Here is an 18994-nt window from a genome sequence, read left to right on the forward strand (position 1 = left end):
CTAGCACAGATTGGTAGGCAGCCAAGTAACAGTCAGATTTGACTACACACTTAAATAGATGGGGTAACAAATCTGGCAGATACAGACATTTGGCATCTTGACAGAATATCTGTATGGTAATGGACTACAATAGCCGTGTCAGACAATGGCTTCTCATCTATGGTTTGTCCCAACTGACACCTCCCCAATATACAGTATACTGGGATCTGCTAAACAGATTCAAGCAATACGACCTGAACGAATGCTGGAACATCTTTGTAACCTTATTTAAACTGACATTTTACAAAGTAAACGAATAGTCCTCATATATCCAGCTAACTCACTACCTCATTACGGCATCTCACAGAGCCAGCACTGAGACGGCAGACTCGGTTTTACACGTGGTCATAGCACAAAGGAAAGCTTTTGCGCTGTACTTTGAAAAAAGTAATAGCAATATTGTATAGATATAAGCATGTGGCTTAATTTATATTGTTGGTGCTTAGCTCATAATAAAAGATTGAGATAAAAAAAAAATCAGTAAATCAAACAAGTCTAATAATAGTGTATTCTACATAAACTGTATCGGCCAGCAATCACATGGCGTCAGTTATGAGTTGTGGTAATTACAGTATATGACGCTGTTCCGGCATGTGCCAATATGGTAAGTACTGTAATCATAAATGTAGCATAAAAGCATACGGATACACATGCTACAGCGCTTATTGAAACAAAAATATAATCTCTGATGAATTGATTAAATGGAAACTGACTTAATTTTGGGCTCTGACGATACATTATGGAACAGGTCTGGAATGTGTAAAAGTACAGTAATCTGAGAACTGCATTGTCAGCAATTTCTCACAGTTCCAAGTACTATATTAAGTTTAATATAGATAGATAGATATATAGATAGATAGATAGATAGATAGATAGATAGATAGATAGATAGATAGATAGATAGATAGATAGATAGACAGGTAGATAGATAGATCTGTTATATTTAATGATGCTCATTTAAGTTTAAATGAAAAAAAAAGTCTAATAAATAAATAAACTAATAAATACAGTCTATACTAAAGAATCTAATAATTAAATAAAGTCTAATAAATGAACAAAATAAAAATTCTAATAAATCTAATACACGGTCCGTTTTTTCGGTCCGTTCTGTACTTTAAAAGTACACATCGGATCGGATCGCATCCCTAGTGCATGCAGTGTGCATGCAGTGTGCATGCACTGCGATCCGATGTGTACCTAGTACAAAAAGTGTGTGCAGCACATACTTTTTGTACCGTACTAATGTGATGTGCGGGAGCGCGCATCGCATAGTACAGAACGGAGCCATACACAACGGACCGTGTATAGTCTAATAAATAAATTAAATTCAATAAATATTCTGAGTCTTATAAATACATAGTATAATAAATAAATTAAGTGTAAGAAATAAAGTATAAAAAATACATATGTGCAAATAAATAATAATAAAGTAAAATAAAAGTATAATAAATAAATAATACAGTCTAATAAATAAATCAAGTTCTTCTGTGCAGTAACCAGCATGCATAATACATAGACCGTTTCCTATAAGGAGCAGCAGAAGCCCTGGCAGAGGTGATACTGGAGGTACATGGTGCCACACTCATCTCTCCTACCCATTATTGGGTACCCAAATACCAGCCTGGAGCAGAGCTCCCCAGCTAGTCACAATGCAGGACATAGAAGCATCAGACAAGGAGCGGGGAATCCCTACCAGAGTTTTGCTGCCAGTGAGGGGTCCTCTGAAAACTCCTTTGATTTTGCGGCAGTGCCCCTTGCTCTGGTGCGAGGAGCTGATCACTATGTAGTAACACTCCATGGCCCCGGGCTTCTCCTCCTGCGGGCTCCGTACTGTATGCTGGCTGCTGTGTGCTGGGGAGTCGCTAACAGCGTGTGTGGCCGCAGCGCTGCGCGTCACTGGCTGCCCGGGGATCCCTCTGCTTGCTGCGCTCCCGTCCTGCTGCTGCCGCTACTGTCAGCGCTGCCTGTGCTGCTGCCTCTGGCACGCTGGCTGCTGCTGCTGATATACGGGAGGGCAATGCCGCCGCTTCATTACACTGAGCCAATAGCAGGGAGGCGTCTGCTACATACAGGGAAGAGCTTATGTCGCACGCTGCTCTCCGGCTCTCGCCCATATTAAAGGCACTGTCACCCTATTATACTGTGAGTGCCAACCTAGCATGTCTTGGCACCAAGCATATTTGTAGCGGCTTTCATATTATTACTAGTGTTTTTATTTATTATCATTCATCATTATCAACACCATCAGCATCATTAAGCATTTTTTTGTATAATTACCATGCATAATATTTGAATTTATGGTACTCTTTACCTAGAACGGCGCCAGCGATTGAAATCGCGGGCGTCGTGGGTAAAAATCGCGGTGATCGCGGTCATCGCGGGCATCGCGGGTAAATCGGGATGGCCGCGATGACCGCGATGACCGCGATCACCGCGATTTTCCCATAGGGAACAATGTTAAAACGGCTGATTGACCGCGATTTTACTGTTAAATGCCTCAATGGACCCGATTTGGGGCCAAATAGGCCAAATTAACCCTTAAATGTCCCCCCAAATGTTTAACGCCACCCCACGATCCACGCCAACCCGAAGCGTGGCGAGCGCAGCGAGCCCGCGAGGGGCGGCGGTACGCGTCCTCCGACCTTTTCATGCCCTACTATCCACTAGGGCGTGGTGTGAGAATAGAATAGTGTGGCGAGCGCAGCGAGCCACCGAGCCCGAAGCGTGGCGAGCGCAGCGAGCCCCGCGAGGGGACGCGGATACCTTCACAGGTAGACGCGTCCCCTCGCGGGCTTCACAGGTGTCCACCTCGCCACGGACACCTGTGAAGCCCGCGAGGGGACGCGTCTACCTGTGAAGGTATCCGCGTCCCCTCGCGGGGCTCGCTGCGCTCGCCACGCTTCGGGCTCGGTGGCTCGCTGCGCTCGCCACACTATTATATTCTCACACCACGCCCTAGTGGATAGTAGGGCATGAAAAGGTCGGAGGACGCGTACCGCCGCCCCTCGCGGGCTCGCTGCGCTCGCCACGCTTCGGGTTGGCGTGGATCGTGGGGTGGCGTTAAAAATTTTGGGGGACATTTAAGGGTTAATGGGCTCTGTGGCCCATTTAACATTGATTCCTATGGCCAAATCGGGTGGATTGAGCCATTTAACAGTAAAATCGGGTCCATCGCGCCTTTTAACATTGATTCCTATGGGAAATCGGGAGCATCGCGTCGCGGGCATCGCGGGTACATTTATGGACGGCCGCGACGCGACCGACACGATTTCAAAGTTTAACATTGGTTTCAATGGGAAATCGCGGGCATCGCGTCGGTCGCGTCGCGGCCATACATAAATGTACCCGCGATGCCCGCGACGGGCGCCGTTCTAGGTAAAGAGTACCGAATTTATTATTAATTATTATATTATTATTATTATTACTATCTATTTTCATAGTTATCATTCAGTCCTCAACACGATCATCATTAATCATATTTATTTATTACCACCATGCATATTTAATATTATTGTTATTTTTTTTTTTTCAATAATCCTGTTTTATATTCTCTCTCTCTTCAAAAGTTTTGGGGTCACTTAGAAACTTCCTTATTTTTGGAACAAGAGCACAGTTTTTTCAATGGAGATAACATTAAATTAATCAGAAATACGCTCTATACATTGTTAATTTGGTAAATGACTAGGTACTTGTGGAGTATCACGGCCAGTGTCGGACTGGGGCATGAAGGGCCCACCAGGGAAATGCACTCACAGGGGCCCACCAAGGGGCGTGGTTTTTTTGAAGGGGTGTGGCCACCTGACCAGAGAGGAGTGGCTATACACTATGCGATTTTGGGCCAATTTCATCCGATTTCAGCACTTTGGGCCGATAATCAGGCAAAATCGGGCCAAAATCGCAGGTGTGTAACATTTGATCCGTAAATCCCCCACCCTGATAATAAAGCACATAGGTCCCACAGATAATAATACAGCAAATAGCCCCCCCAGATATTACAGCACATAGGTCCTCCACACACAGATGATAGTAGAGCACGTAGATCCCCCCACATATAATACAGCACATAGGTCCAGGGCCGTTTCTAGACAATTCAGCTCCCAAGGCGAAGAAATAAAAATGCCGCGCCCCCCCCCCCCCCCCCCCCCCCAAATACATAACATGGTAGTGAAGAAATTGCGCGCGCCGCAGGCGCGCCAAAATAGGGGGTTTGGCGTAATTCCCGCACTTAAGTTGGCGGGCTGAAGGCCACACAGTGACTTAGTATGCCTCACAGATAAAGACCAAACAATGACATGCTACTTAAATCATTATACACTGTTTATCCCTGATACCAATTACACATTACGCCGCACACTGTGATGACAATTACACATTACGCCACGCACTGTGATGTCAATTACATATTACGCCGCACACTGTGATGACAATTGCACAATATGTCGCACACATGATGCCCATGACATACTATATAACACTCCGCAATGCCCATGACATACTATATAACACTCCGCAATGCCCATGACATACTAAATAACACACCGCAATGCCCATGACATACTAAATAACACACCGCAATGCCCATGACATACTATATAACACTCCGCAATGCCCATGACATTATATATAACACTCCGCAATGCCCATGACATACTATATAACACACTGCAATGCCCATGACATACTATATAACACACTGCAATGCCCATGACATACTATATAACACACTGCAATGCCCATGACATACTATATAACACACCATAATGCCCATGACATACTATATAACACTCTGCAATGCCCATAACATACTATATAACACTCCGTAATGCCCATGACATACTATATAACACTCGGCAATGCCCATGACATACTATATAACACTCCGCAATGCCCATGACATTATATATAACACTCCGCAATGCCCATGACATACTATATAACACACTGCAATGCCCATGACATAATATATAACACACCATAATGCCCATTACATACTATATAACACTCTGCAATGCCCATGACATACTATATAACACTCGGCAATGCCCATGACATACTATATAACACTCCGTAATGCCCATGACATACTATATAACACTCGGCAATGCCCATGACATACTATATAACATTCCGCAATGCCCATGACATTATATATAACACTCCGCAATGCCCATGACATACTATATAACACACTGCAATGCCCATGACATACTATATAACACACTGCAATGCCCATGACATACTATATAACACACTGCAATGCCCATGACATACTATATAACACACCGCAACGCCCATTACACATTTGACACATAAGTGCCACTTACCTACATGCTCAATGCCAGGGGCTTCATGCTCGATGCCAAGGGGGTCTGAATTTGCTTGTTGCCAAGGTGGACAGAACTGTGCAGCGGCCTGCTCCCGGCCGGTATTTTCAATTCAGCGCACCACCGGTGGTGTGCAGCAGGGAGGGAGGATGGTGTGCAGCAGGGAGGGAGAGTGGGAGCGGTGGTGTGTGCAGCAGGGAGGGAGGGAGGGTGGGAGCGGTGGTGTGTGCAGCAGGGAGGGAGGGTGGGAGCGGTGGTGTGTGCAGCAGGGAGGGAGGGTGGGAGCGGTGGTGATGTGCAACAGAGAGGGTGGGTGGTAGCGGTGGTGGTGTGCAACAGGGAGGGAGGGTGGGAGCGGTAGTGTGCAGCATGGAGGGAGCGGTAGTGTGCAGCAGGGAGGGAGGGTGCAGCAGGGAGGGTGGGTTGCAGTCATGTGCAGCAGGGTGGGTTGCAGCAGGGTGGGTGGGTGCAGAAGGGTGGGTAGGTGCTGGGTGGGTGCAGCTTGGTGCAGGGTGGGTGGGTGCAGCTTGGAGCAGGGTGGGTAGGTGGGTGCAGCTTGGAGCAGGGTGGGTGGGTGCAGGGTGGGTGGGTGCAGGGTGGGTGGGTGCAGCTTGGTGCAGAGTGGGTGGGTGCAGCAGGGTGGGTGGGTGCAGCAGGGTGGGTGGGTGCAGGGTGGGTAGGTGGGTGCAGCAGGGTGGGTAGTTGGGTGGGTAGGTGGATGTGTGCAGGGTGGGTAGGTGCAGCAGGGTGGGTAGGTGCAGGGTGGGTAGGTGGATGGGTGCAGGGTGGGTAGGTGCAGCAGGGTGGGTAGGTGGATGGGTGCAGGGTGGGTAGGTGGGTGGGTGCGGCTTGGAGCAGGGTGGGTGGGTGAGCCAGCCACCTGTTAGCTGCTCACTTCACCTCTCCCCCTGCCTGTGCTGCGTGCTGCGTGCTGCGTGCTGGGCCCTGAGTCCCCCGCTCCCCGCTGTGTCTGGGAGAGACTCAGTGAGACGTGCTGCTGCTATGTAAAATTCACATCTCCCGCTGGACCACTAGCCAATAGGCGCTCGCGGTCCAGCAGCCACCAGTTGATTGGCTGCTGGACCGCAAGCGCCCATTGGCTAGCGGTCCAGCGTGAGACGTGAATTTTACATGGCAGCAGCACGTCTCACTGCCCGCACCCTCCGCCTCCAGCTGCCCGCCCCTCCGCCTCCAGCTGCACGCCCCCCACCCTCCGCCTCCAGCTGCCTGCCCCGCCGCCGGGTAAGTAATCCGCTAGCTATTGACTACCCGGCGGCATATCATGTGAAGCGTTAGGCCCCGGGGAATCCCCCGGTTCCCCCCCAGGCCAGTCTGAGCCTGATCACGGCTCCCACGATGGGCATCGTACATGAAAAAATCGCATCGCATGCGATTTTTAACAGAAAAGCATCCAAATGTATTGAAATTAGTATGAAACATGTTCAATGGCCCCCAAATGGCATTTTTGAGGCTGTACCACCCCCACTATCAACGCAAACCCGAAGCGTGGCGAGCGTAGCGAGCCCGCGAGGGGCGGCGGTACGCGTCCTATGACCTTTTTTCATACCCCCACTATCCACATCGGCGTGGAGTTGATAATAGAAAGTGTGGCAAGCGCAGCGAGCCACCGAGCCCGAAGCGTGGCGAGCGCAGCGAGCACCGCGAGGCTTCACAGGTGTCCGCGTCCCCTCGCGCGGCTTGCTGCGCTCGCCACGCTTCGGGCTCGGTGGCTCGCTGCGCTCGCCACACTTCCTATTCTCAACTCCACGCCGACATGGATAGTGGGGGTATGAAAAGGTCATAGGACGCGTACCGCCGCCCCTCGCGGGCTCACTGCGCTCACCACCCTTCGGGTTCGCGTTGATAGTGGAGGTGGTACAGCCTCAAAAATGCCATTTGGGGGCCATTGAACATGTTTCATACTAATTTCAATACATTTGGATGCTTTTCTGTTAAAAATCGCATGCGATCGCATGCGATCAAATCGCATGCCATGCGATCACATGCGATCAAATCGCATGCCATGCGATCGCATGCGATCAAATCGCATGCCATGCGATCAAATCGCATGCCATGCGATCGCATGCCATGCGATTGCATGCGATTTTGTTAAAACAGCAAAAATCGCATCCCATCGCATGCCACTATATATGGCATGCGATGGCATGCGATGGGAGCCTTGATAATCCACAAGTACCAATGACTGTACTAGCTGCAAATGTCTGGTTTTTAAAGGAATATCTACATAGGTGCATAGAGGCCCATATCCAGCCCCCATTCTTGTCACTTTTCTGCATCACTCCAGTGTTTTAATGGTACATTAAGGACCTTATTCAGGTCCATTCACAAGTGTCGCTCGTTCGTACGGGGACAATTGTGTTTTTATTGCGCATGCACATTTCTGCGCATGCGCTTGTTGCGTGCGGCTACGGCGAAAACTTTGTTCGCCGGGTACATGCAAGCAACCTTGTGGGGGGCAGAGAGGGGTGTGGCGCAGCAGGCTGCCCCATTAGAATATGGGAACATCCAGCGCTAGGCGTTCTCATGCTAATGTGGCATGACGGGCAGGCGGCATGCAGGTGGGCAGCTGACATCACCGGGCAGGCGGGCAGCTAACATCACCAGATGTCAGAGGGGAGTTTGGTGGACTCGTAAGGTTGCGAATCTGCAGCCTTGCGAGTCAACCAGAATAACCCCACTATGTTTTCTAATCGCGTTATAAGACTAATGGATGATTAGAAAACCTTTGTGCAATTATGTTAGCATAGCTGAAAATAGGTTTGCTTGTTAGAGAAGCTATAAAACTGGCCTTCCTCTGAGCTAATTGAGTATCTGGAGCATCACATTTGTGAGTTCATTATACTCTCAAAATAGCCCAAAAAAAGAGAACTTTCTTGTGACACCCAACAGTCTATTCTTGTTCTTCGAAATTAATTCCCTTCTAGCAAGTGGGTCAGCTCTGCCCGCCACCCCGCCAAATGCCCACCAAATGTTTATTTCACCTGGAGATGGCCGAACAGGGGGTGAGAACTGATGTCATGTGACGTCGGCCATTTGTCTCAAGCAGCCCGCCTGCGTTCCCAGCCAGGAAGCCGTCTCACCCCGCTGTCAGTGAGGGGTGAGCTGGCTGTGGAGGAGGGAATTAGCGCTGGACCCTGGTTCGGTAAGTATGTTGGTGTAAAAGTGAGGTGTGTGTGTGTGATAAAGTTGTACTTTGCTGTGTGTGTTTTATTTTAACATTATTTTTACAGGTGGACTACAAGTCCCAGCGGGCCCATTAATGCCTCACATGCTGGGACTTGTTTTTCGCCAAGTCCCAGCATGTGGGGGAAGCCTGCTGGCACTTGTAGTTCACCTGTATAAAGCAATGTTATGTATGAATGAATTCATCAGGCCGGCGTCCAAAGCCCAGGGACACGGGTGACAGCTGCGGGCTTCAGCCCTGGATGGGTAAAGCCTGGGGGGGACCCATTTATTGGGGGGGGGTCCCCACTCCCCCAGGTACCCCAACCAAGGCTGACCAGCCACAATGCTCATGGTATGGCCAGGGGGACCTTATGTAAAAAGTGTCCCCCTGTGTGGCATCACACTGCGGGCTGTTGGAGCCCGGTGCTGGTTTCAAAATATGGTGAACTCCTAGATTTTTTTGTCCCCCGTATTTTTGGAACCAGGACCGGTCCAAGAGTCCGGGGCTGGTTTCAGAAATACGGGGGACCCCTACGCTTTTTATCCCCCATATTTTTGGAACCAGGTCCGGCTCAATGAGCCCGGGGCTGGTTATGCTCAGGAGGGGGGACCTCACGCCGTTTTATTTTATTTTTTCATTGTAACTATTACACATTTTTAAAGACAGAACCATGCACAGATCTCAATGATCTGTGCATGGTTCTGTCAAATTCACCTGTCAGAACCTTGTCTATTTTTTGGGCGCCCCTATTACATTTGTGAGTTGTATACTTTATAATGAAAAAACATCTGGATGCGAATTGAAGTGTGACTAAAAATCGCCATTTCAAAATTTTCGAATTCGCCGCAAAAAGGGTGTTTTTTTTACCGCGAATCGCACCCTAATACACGTGCGATTTTTGGGAAACGTGCGGTTTCGGACATATTTTACTAAAAATCGCACATGTCTAAAAAATTGCACCCTATTACATTTCGAGTCCCAACAATATGGTAGCATTGAGCTAAAGTTACAAGATAAAAGGCCCTGGCAGATACGATTCTTGTACAGCCGCTTAAGTGTCCCTGAAAACAATAGCAGCTGTGATTCATTTTTCATCATTAGCATTGTCAGTGTCATTGTCTATTAGCCCTGCTTTATTATTGTCAGTTTGAAACAGCTAATAGACCATCCGCGGTGTTCCACAATTCTCATTCTGTGTCGTATTGTATTAGCTCGGTAGCAGGTGAGTAAAGCGCAGTGTATACAGACTGAGTGCTCTGCAATATACACATCCCAATAACTTGTTCTGCCCAATCTTACAGCAAATCTGCTGCCTCTTCAATATCCAAATGAAACCCAAACTGCTTCTGCATAATTCCTTTACTGAAGTGTAATGCATCTGTGCTCGCTGTAATCACACTCTTGTTGTTACACTAAAGGGATAGACTACAGCACTAAAACTTTGAAGTCTGTGGAAAATGGAAATTCTGCGTATTTTATTGCACGCTACAAATACAGTGTGATTTAATTTTTTACTTTACATGGGATTGTCGGGATTGTCGGGATCCCGGGATTTGGCACCAAATATCCAGGATTTTTATCTGGGATTTGCATGTGCAGTCTAATGCCGGGCAGCATCTGATCAACCGCTCAGATGCTGCCCAGCTTTACCTGACCCCGGTGTGTGGCCTGCACAACGTGACCGCTGCACCTCCGCAGCCAGAACTCTCCGCCACCCGACCGACCGCTCCCGGAAGCCCGAAAGCACCTCCGCCTCACCCCCAGACTGCCTCCACCTGGCAGCTCCACTGCACAGCTGCCACCTGCCCCGCTCCCCCAACTAAGTTAATGTGGGGACGGGGGCAATTTTTTTTTAGGGATGCAAATCCGGGGGTCCCGGGAATCTCAAGATTGAACATTTTACAATACCGATTCCCAGGATTTAAAAAATTGACCAGCAATTGGCATCCCTATACAAAACACACCCCTGATAAAATTGTCCATGAAAAACAATGTAGTTGGCCTTAATTGCTTCTTTGTTGTAGTTGATACTCCTCTGGTGTTTTGTGATTGGACTCCTGTAACGATTGAGCCTTGGGCTGAAGATGTTCAAGGCCCCTTCAGCAAAAAGCAGCGCAGCAACTAAGATTGACACAACTCCGAATCACCTAAAGGACTCGTACAATCAGCTATGGAGCACGCACCATGCGAAAGCTTGCCGTATCAATTCCCAAAAAAACGGATTGGGCCAACTCTAATTGGCCAGGTTGTTTATTTAACCTATTGCACGCTTCACATTATTGTAATATCCCTTTAAAAATAACTGAAGGAAAATCTGCTTGCATAGCCTCTCCCCAGACTACCTTGCTTACTTTGAAGTTGGTTTCCTTTTTTAAGTCTTTGAAACACAGTCAACTGTATTAAAATATGCATTAGATAGTTGACTGTATTTGCATATCTGTTAGTAGTATCTGTTCTGGTATTTCTAAACAATACGGAGCTTACCTATTCATGCATAACTATTTAATAAGCTTTACCCATGCAACTGTGTTTGTACATCAGGACAATAACTGGCTTATTCTTGAGGCCAGTAACAAGGTCCCTCATCAACAAGTCAGATTGCTAATAAATCGTGTTTTCCTTTGGCTTCTACAAACGTGGATGAAATCACAAATGATTCAATTAGACCATTAATAACGGGGTATGGAGAATATATGTAACATATTATTATCCAATTCAACAATGTAAGCTGTGATACATTCATCTGTATAGCCTGACTATAAATAAGACTGACCTACAATTGATTGGTGGGAGATTTCTTCCTAGGGATGTGTGATCCTTTGGTACAAGCCTAATAAAAATGACAAACGAAACTCAAAATTACTAAGAAAATAAATATATTGAACAGATGTAAAGGCCCATACACAGTGGGCGAGTTTGAGCTGAAAGTCACTCAAAACTGTGGGTTTGAGCGGCTTTCAGCTCAAAGCCGCCCAGTGTGTATGGCCCGGCGATGAGCGCTGCTGCGCGTTCCCGTAACATTGCCGGGCAGGGTTATACCAGCAGATGAGCGGCTTACAGGACAGCTTTGTATAGCGCTTTGATATGCAACGCCGTCCTCCCCCCTCCGTCGGCGCCGGGCAGGGGGAAAGCAGCTCAGTGTGTATGCACTGAGCGGCTTTCCCCGCAGCGATGATGTCATCATCGCTGTTCATACACGCTGGGAATAGTCGCCCACTGTGTATGGACCTTAAGACTCATGTTGGGAATACTGAGAAGAGGTTCTAGCCAGGGGGTCTGGAACAGTCAACAGGATTAAAATCGGGATACGGTCACTAGGTCGACTCATTTAATGTCGACATACATTGGGTTGACCACTGAAGGTCATGGCTAAGGTCGACAGGGTTGGAAGGGATTCAGTATTGAATCCCGGCGGTCGGGATCCCGGCGTTCAGAATCCCGACAGCCGAAATGCCGACAAGGGGGGGACGTGGATCGCCCCCCCTTGCGGGCTCGCTGCGCTCGCCACGCAGCGGGCCCGGTGCCTCGCTACGCTCGGCACACTAATTTATTCTCCCTCCAGGGGTGTCGTGGACACCCACGGAGGGAGAAAGTGTCGGCATTTCAGCGGTCGGGATTCTGAACGCCGGGATCCCGACCGCCGGGATGGTAACTGCATCCCAGTTGGAAGGACACAAACATTAGGTCAACAATAGGAAGGTCCCAACTTTTTTAAGCCGACATGCCGACAGGTGGTATTTCATACTCTTCAATCCACTATGGCGCGGTGGGAGCATGGCGAGCACAATGAACCATGCAAGGAACCTGCTCCCCCCCCCCCCAATCACTCGCAGGCCAGGCAGTCCCATTGCAAGGTGTTTCCTCCCTCCAGGACTGCCAGTCTGGGCTGTAATGGGCAGAGAGCTGGCTTCCTGTAGGAAGCCACTCTCTGCCTTACTGAGCAACCCTAGCTGGCTTTTATGGGCTGCAGCTGATGCAGCTAGGGTAGGACCCCAGGATTTGGCCCCCAAATTTACGGATTTGATGGGAGTTTCCAATCCCAGGATTTTGGGATTAGACTGCGCACCCGCTCAGACACTGCCTGGCTTCTCCCGTCCCCGGCAGCTAATATAAGTTAATATGCGGGGTGGCCGGGGGCCTTTTATTCATTAGTGAAGTCAATCCCAGGATCCTGGGAATGACTTCCCTAGATGCAGCACATAAAAGCTAGGGTTTTGTGCATGCGCAGTATCGTTGCCCCAAATGTGTATGTGTGTGAGTGTGTTGTTACATGCGCAAGCCATAAACACTGGGGGTGGTCACAGGGCCGGTGCAAGCCCACCCCACCCCCCCCGCCCCAGTCAATCCCGCCCCCCACCCAATATCTGTGCGGCACGCACCCCGCCGGAGCACGGTAAGTACCGTGCTGTGTAAGGGTAGTGCGTGCTGAGACACCACCCCCCCCAAGGGGAGCGGGCGGGGTGGGGGTGGTGGCAGCGGGGGAGATCTCAGCACGGCACTACCCTTACATAGCATGGTACCTACCGTGCTCCGGGGGGGGTGTGCCGCAAAGGGATTGCGCGGGGGGGGGGGGGATTGCCGGGGGTGCCGCACAGGGATTGTTGCCAATCACTAGCTGGGGGGAGCGGGCGGCTGTCGCCCACCGATAACAATCCTTGCCGCTGATGACCAGGGGGGGGGGGGGGTTATGGGGAGGTGGTGGGCACATATCACTCACTCACCTTCTCTCCGCTCCCTGACACTGCTGGGATGAGTTACGGTGCTCTCCTTGGCAGCTCAGTACCACCCTCCAGTGGACGACGCCGGCCCTGGGTGGACACCACCATCTATTTTCCCACCAGGCACCTGGCACGGAATCGGTACATCTGTCAGACCACACTTAGGTCTACAGTCATAAGGTCAACCAGACTAGGTCGACTGGCAGGAAGGTCGACCTGACTTAAGGTCGACATGGGCCAAGGTCGACATGAGTTAAGGTCGAATTTGCATAAAGGTCGACATGAGGAAGGTCGACTGGTCATAATGTCGACATGGGTTTTTCACTGTTTTTTGACCCGAATGTCGACACAGTCGACATGGACACAGTTGGCATCGAGAATTGGACCCTCGCAACGCTCGCTTCGCTCGCAATGCTTCGGGCATGGTGGCTCGCTTCGCTCGCCACAGCTTTAATAACCTCCTCCACGCCCTAGTGGATGGTAGGGCATGAAATACCGCCTGTCGGCACATGTCGGCTCAAAAAACAGTGAAAAACCCATGTCGACCTTATGAACAGTCGACCTTCTTCATGTCGACCTTTATGCAAATTCGACCTTAAGTCATGTCGACCTTGGCCCATGTCGACCTTAAGTCAGGTCGACCTTCCTGCCAGTCGACCTAGTGGGGTCGACCTAATGACTGTAGACCTAAGTTCATTCTAATAGATGACCGCTTCCCCCTGGCACAAACCTGGGAGAACTCCCTGTAATCTAGAACCAGTAGACAAGTACACATACAAGTTGTATACTGTGTGTTATAACTTATATGTTGTACATGATATGAGTGTGTGCTAAGGAAGGAAGCAGTACACATATACAAAGCCATAAATGTATTTTTCGCCATAGTGTCCAATCAGCTGATAGGAATATATGCAACCATGAACTGTAATATAACTGTTCGAGTTTATTTAAGCTGTGACATTACAATGTAAGATTTCATGCGTTTCTCCAGGAAGAACAGAACAATATATTTCCCTTCTGTTGTGCAGGTACTGTTGCGCGCAGCTATTCTGGGAATATTTCAAATGATTTGCACAAACCAGGGGATCTATAGAGAATTGCTAAACCGATAATTTGGCTAAAAATTGCAGACTAAATTCAGTACGGTTCTACAATATATTATGCAGTAAAGACTGGATGAAAATTGCACTTTTTGTTATACAGTACATACATTATTAGGGGCATCGTACTGTGCTAATGATGTTAAAACACAATACGTAGGTACAAAGAGCCTTATTCTGGTTGGAGCGGCCGGGCCGTACGCGTACGTCCCGGGATTTTTTATGATCTGCGCATGCGTACATTCGCTAATGCGCAGGCGCGAACACTCCACAACGCTTACGGACGGGTCTCTACGTGCGAAAAAACCTATACGCGAGTGTACGGGCATTGGGGGCGGCATAGGGGCGTGAAGAGGGGAGCGGCCGAAATAATGAGGGAAAATGGGAGTAAATATGGGCGTACACGGGGGTGTGCACCAAAAATGAGCGGTGCTACTACCGCACGATCGACTAAGGCACCGTTCATTTCGGACACAAAACAGGCGGCCGCCAACCGCCATCTCAAACCACCCCTACAGATACCGCATGCCAGCGTGCGCCTGGGTTTGCTAATTTACGCTGATTACTACTCAAACACATACACCTGAATGTAATAAGCAATGCTGCAGTCTATTAAGTCCAAACCATGATTTCACTACCTGCAAGCCACACACAGCACTCAAACACATTGGAAGCTTATCTTTCTATACTTCTCGACATTTAAAGGTTTGTTTAATTTAAGGTAAGAATCTTTTTAAGACCTGCTTATATATGCTAAGGTAGGTATTTGCTAAACAGTTAGACACATTCACTACGTGCTTTCATAGACTTTACACAGTAGCACACTCAATCTACACATGTCGACATGTGTCAACGTGTTCACTCTAATACAAACATAGGTTTTGTATTTAGGATACAATAACATAAACCACATCTAACACCTACAAAGGATGTTTCAGCAATGTTTGAAGCCCATGCCCACTATTTTGCACACAATCTTTGTATAGTACCCAAAATACAGAACTGTACCACTATCTGATCTGCTATGAATTGGATTTGACTACACTCTGGATGTAAGATGCCACCAATCACATTATTGCACTCACATCTCTCTAACAAAGGATTCCTACATCTGCTTATGACACTGTAAAATCATATATATTTAAAAACTTATACATGTTTCTTCACAAGCAATTTTATCATGTTTGGCCGATTCACACATCTTTTTTTAGGGAGGACACATATGCATTCCTACACAAATGTACCTTTTGACCCTTGTTTGTCTGCCTCACCCACTCCATGAGGAAAGCATTGTTCTGGACCTGCTTTTACCTACTACTGTAGGAGCTACCTCACCTGCACACAAACTGCTTTCTCACCTATTAAGTTGCTCTGCACATGTGCTGACACAAACTAATTAGCAGGGAAAAGTTGGATAGGAACATGGGAATGACCATGGAGAGGGTTACACATGGGAAACTTCGACCACACTTCAACAAATGTTCAAAAATACCCTGGTCAGTAAGTACACATAAATCTAGTATTTGTTTCACACAAGAAATTACACATACAACAATTTTGTTTTAATTGGTAAAATAAATGTATTTGCTGTTCAGCATCACAGCTTAGTAGACACTTTCATGTCATAAATCAAATAAACAAATGGTACTCTTTACCTAGATGGGCGCCCGCGATTGAAATCGCGGGCGTCGGGGTAAAAATCGCGGTCATCGCGGGTAAATCGCGGGTACATAAAAATCTGCTACCCGCGATGACCGCGATTTTCCCATAGGGAACAATGTTAAAACGGTGATTGAACGCGATTTTAATGTTAAATGCCTCAATGCCCGCGATTTGGCCATAGGAATCAATGTTAAATGGGCCACAGAGCCCTAATAGTCACCATGAACTCTGAAATGGCCCCCACAATTGTTAACGCCACCCCACGATCAACGTGAACCCGAAGCGTGGCGAGCGCAGCGAGCCCGCGAGGGGCGGCGGTACTCGTCCTCCGACCTTTTCATGCCCTACTATCCACTAGGGCGTGGAGTGAGAATAGAATAGTGTGGCGAGCGCAGCGAGCCACCGAGCCCGAAGCGTGGCGAGCGCAGCGAGCCCCGCGAGGGGACGCGGATACCTTCACAGGCAGACGCGTCCCCTCGCGGGCTTCACAGGTGTCCGCGTCGCCACGGACACCTGTGAAGCCCGCGAGGGGACGCGTATAACTGTGAAGGTATCCGCGTCCCCTCGCGGGGCTCGCTGCGCTCGCCACGCTTCGGGCTTCTATTCTCACTCCACGCCCTAGTGGATAGTAGGGCATGAAAAGGTCGGAGGACGCGTACCGCCGCCCCTCGCGGGCTCGCTGCGCTCGCCACGCTTCGGGTTCACGTTGATCGTGGGGTGGCGTTAAAAATGTGGGGGGACATTTAAGGGTTAATTGTGGTTATTTGGGCTCTGTGGCCCATTTAACATTGATTCCTATGGCCAAATCGGGTCCATTGAGGCATTTAACAGTAAAATCGTGTCCATCGGGCCTTTTAACATTGATTCCTATGGCAAATCGGGAGCATCGCGTCGCGGGCATCGCGGGTACATTTATGGCCGGCCGCGACGCGACCGACAAGATTTCCATGTTTAACATGGGTTTCAATGGGAAATCGCGGGCATCGCGTCGGTCGCGTCGCGGCCACACATAAATGTACCCGCGATGCCCGCGACGGGCGCCCATCTAGGTAAAGAGTACCAAACAAATAAAATAGACACAAAAATAAAAAAAACAGCCAGAACAAGAGGTTGCATATCTCCAAACATGTGTTACCCTGCAAATGCAATGGTGAAAGAAATGGGGACACCAGAATACGTACTGCAACAACCAGGGTGAATACTAAGCAAGATACACACCACCAAAAATGTATCCTGCATTTGTAGAGGTCAAAATAAGAACTTTAATGCCCATGGCACGAAAATGGATAGATGGCCAACTCAGGAAGTGGATGTCCAGTGCAATTTAAACATTTGGGGTCCAACCACAGAGGAAGTGAACCAGGTCTCATTATTTGGGCCCTTTTCTCCCCCTTTTAGATGGGGCCTTGGGGACAGGGGCCTTTGGGTCAGATGGCTTGCGGCGTCTTCCCCTAGTGGACACAGGAGGGTCAGCAGAGGTGGAAGGTTGGGGAGCAGCTTGGGGTGGGCCAGCAGATGGGGGATTGTCCCTTAGGGACCTGGCGGTGGGCAGCAGCTCCGCAAGAATGTCATTCAGGCGGCTGAGGTGTTGGCCAATGCTTTGCATGCCAGCCGCCAGAGTGTCATTCATGCGGTTGAAGGCCTCACACTGCTGCCTGTTTGTGGCCTTCCAATCCTCCAAAAATTCCCCAATCTGCTGCTGACGGAGCGCAGCATCCACCCCTTGCTGCTCGATCCTCTCCAGCATCACCATCATGCTCTCATCCCATGTCTCCTGTGGCTGGGGCTGGGGGTGTCTTCTTGGTGGAGGCTGGACCACTTGCTCCACCTGTGGCTCTGCAGAGGAAGATGCTGCCGGTACATCCTGGGTTTCTGCTTCTGCTAGGATAATAATTGAAAACAATGTCACCATCACATACGCACTAAAAAATCTCTTTCAAAATACAATGCATTACTGTGACTTACCATCAAAAGCAGCATCAAAGACCTCTGCCGGGAGCTCACTGTCCATATTGGAGATCCCCCTGACCTCGGCCACATCAATGACGTCCAAGGCGTCCTGCTCCAGGGGGGTATACTCCAAAGTATCGGGCATAGGACCTCTCCCGGTGGACATGCTGTGGTTGTACCGGTCAGTCATCTTCCTCTTCAGTGTACTTTTGAAGTCGGTCCACCTACAAGTTTAAAAATACAAATATCACCATGAGATATGTGCACCACTGTGCTAGTGAACATCATGACTACGTGACATTTCCTAGTGTGGGTGATCTTATGTTTTAAAGCCATATGTGTCCCACACACACATTAATGTCTCCATTAGGAGGCATTTCAGTGTCTCATCTCATTCATTAGGCCACTAAATGCACATACATAGATCACTATGCAGAAATGACATCATCCATGGCCAAATTAGGCACCTCCACCTGTTGTGAAACTACACATTCCACCATAGCTTGACAGTGTGGTTATTATGGAGTCATTTAACTATGGGATGGCATACTGGGATGTGTATTTTCTCACCAGCTACATGTGCACAGTTTGCTCATTCTTGTTTCAGTTGCATCATATGGAACATGTAAAGGTGGCCATACACGTTACAATTATTGTATACAATATTGCATCTCATAGCATATCGGTTTTGCGATGAGATCAGATTAGATGAGATCTAGTACAAAAAGTATGTGCTGCACATACTTTTTGTACTCATCGCTAAACCGATATGCTATGAGATGCGATATTGTATACAATATTGTATACAATAATTGTAACGTGTATGGGCACCTTTACAACAAATCTTTCCAAAACACACTTTCTCTTGTCCCATCACATACTTCACATACTTCACATGAGCAGAACTGTGCCCATAACCTCACATCACACCAATGGTGCATGTTTCATATATCAATGTGGGTTATTAGACATGGTTATGTTCACATGTGACATTGAAGTGTAGCACTATCTACA

At 48.5% G+C, this 18994-nt stretch overlaps 1 protein-coding gene across 1 annotated transcript in view; it reads right to left on the reverse strand.

Moving 5' to 3' along the window:
- Window positions 1–2033, reverse strand: part of ZNF804A (zinc finger protein 804A) — a 131583-nt gene extending 129550 nt beyond the window's left edge. The window contains exon 1 of the mRNA XM_083154674.1: window positions 1733–2033. Within this exon, the coding sequence (XP_083010800.1) occupies window positions 1733–1837 (105 nt within the window). The 5' untranslated portion in view covers window positions 1838–2033. The remainder of the gene's footprint in view (window positions 1–1732) is intronic.
- Between the last annotated feature and the right edge of the window lie 16961 nt (window positions 2034–18994).

This window comes from Crinia signifera, chromosome 7, assembly GCF_055691185.1.
Source record: "Crinia signifera chromosome 7, ASM5569118v1, whole genome shotgun sequence".
NCBI classification, from domain to species: Eukaryota; Metazoa; Chordata; class Amphibia; order Anura; family Myobatrachidae; genus Crinia; species Crinia signifera.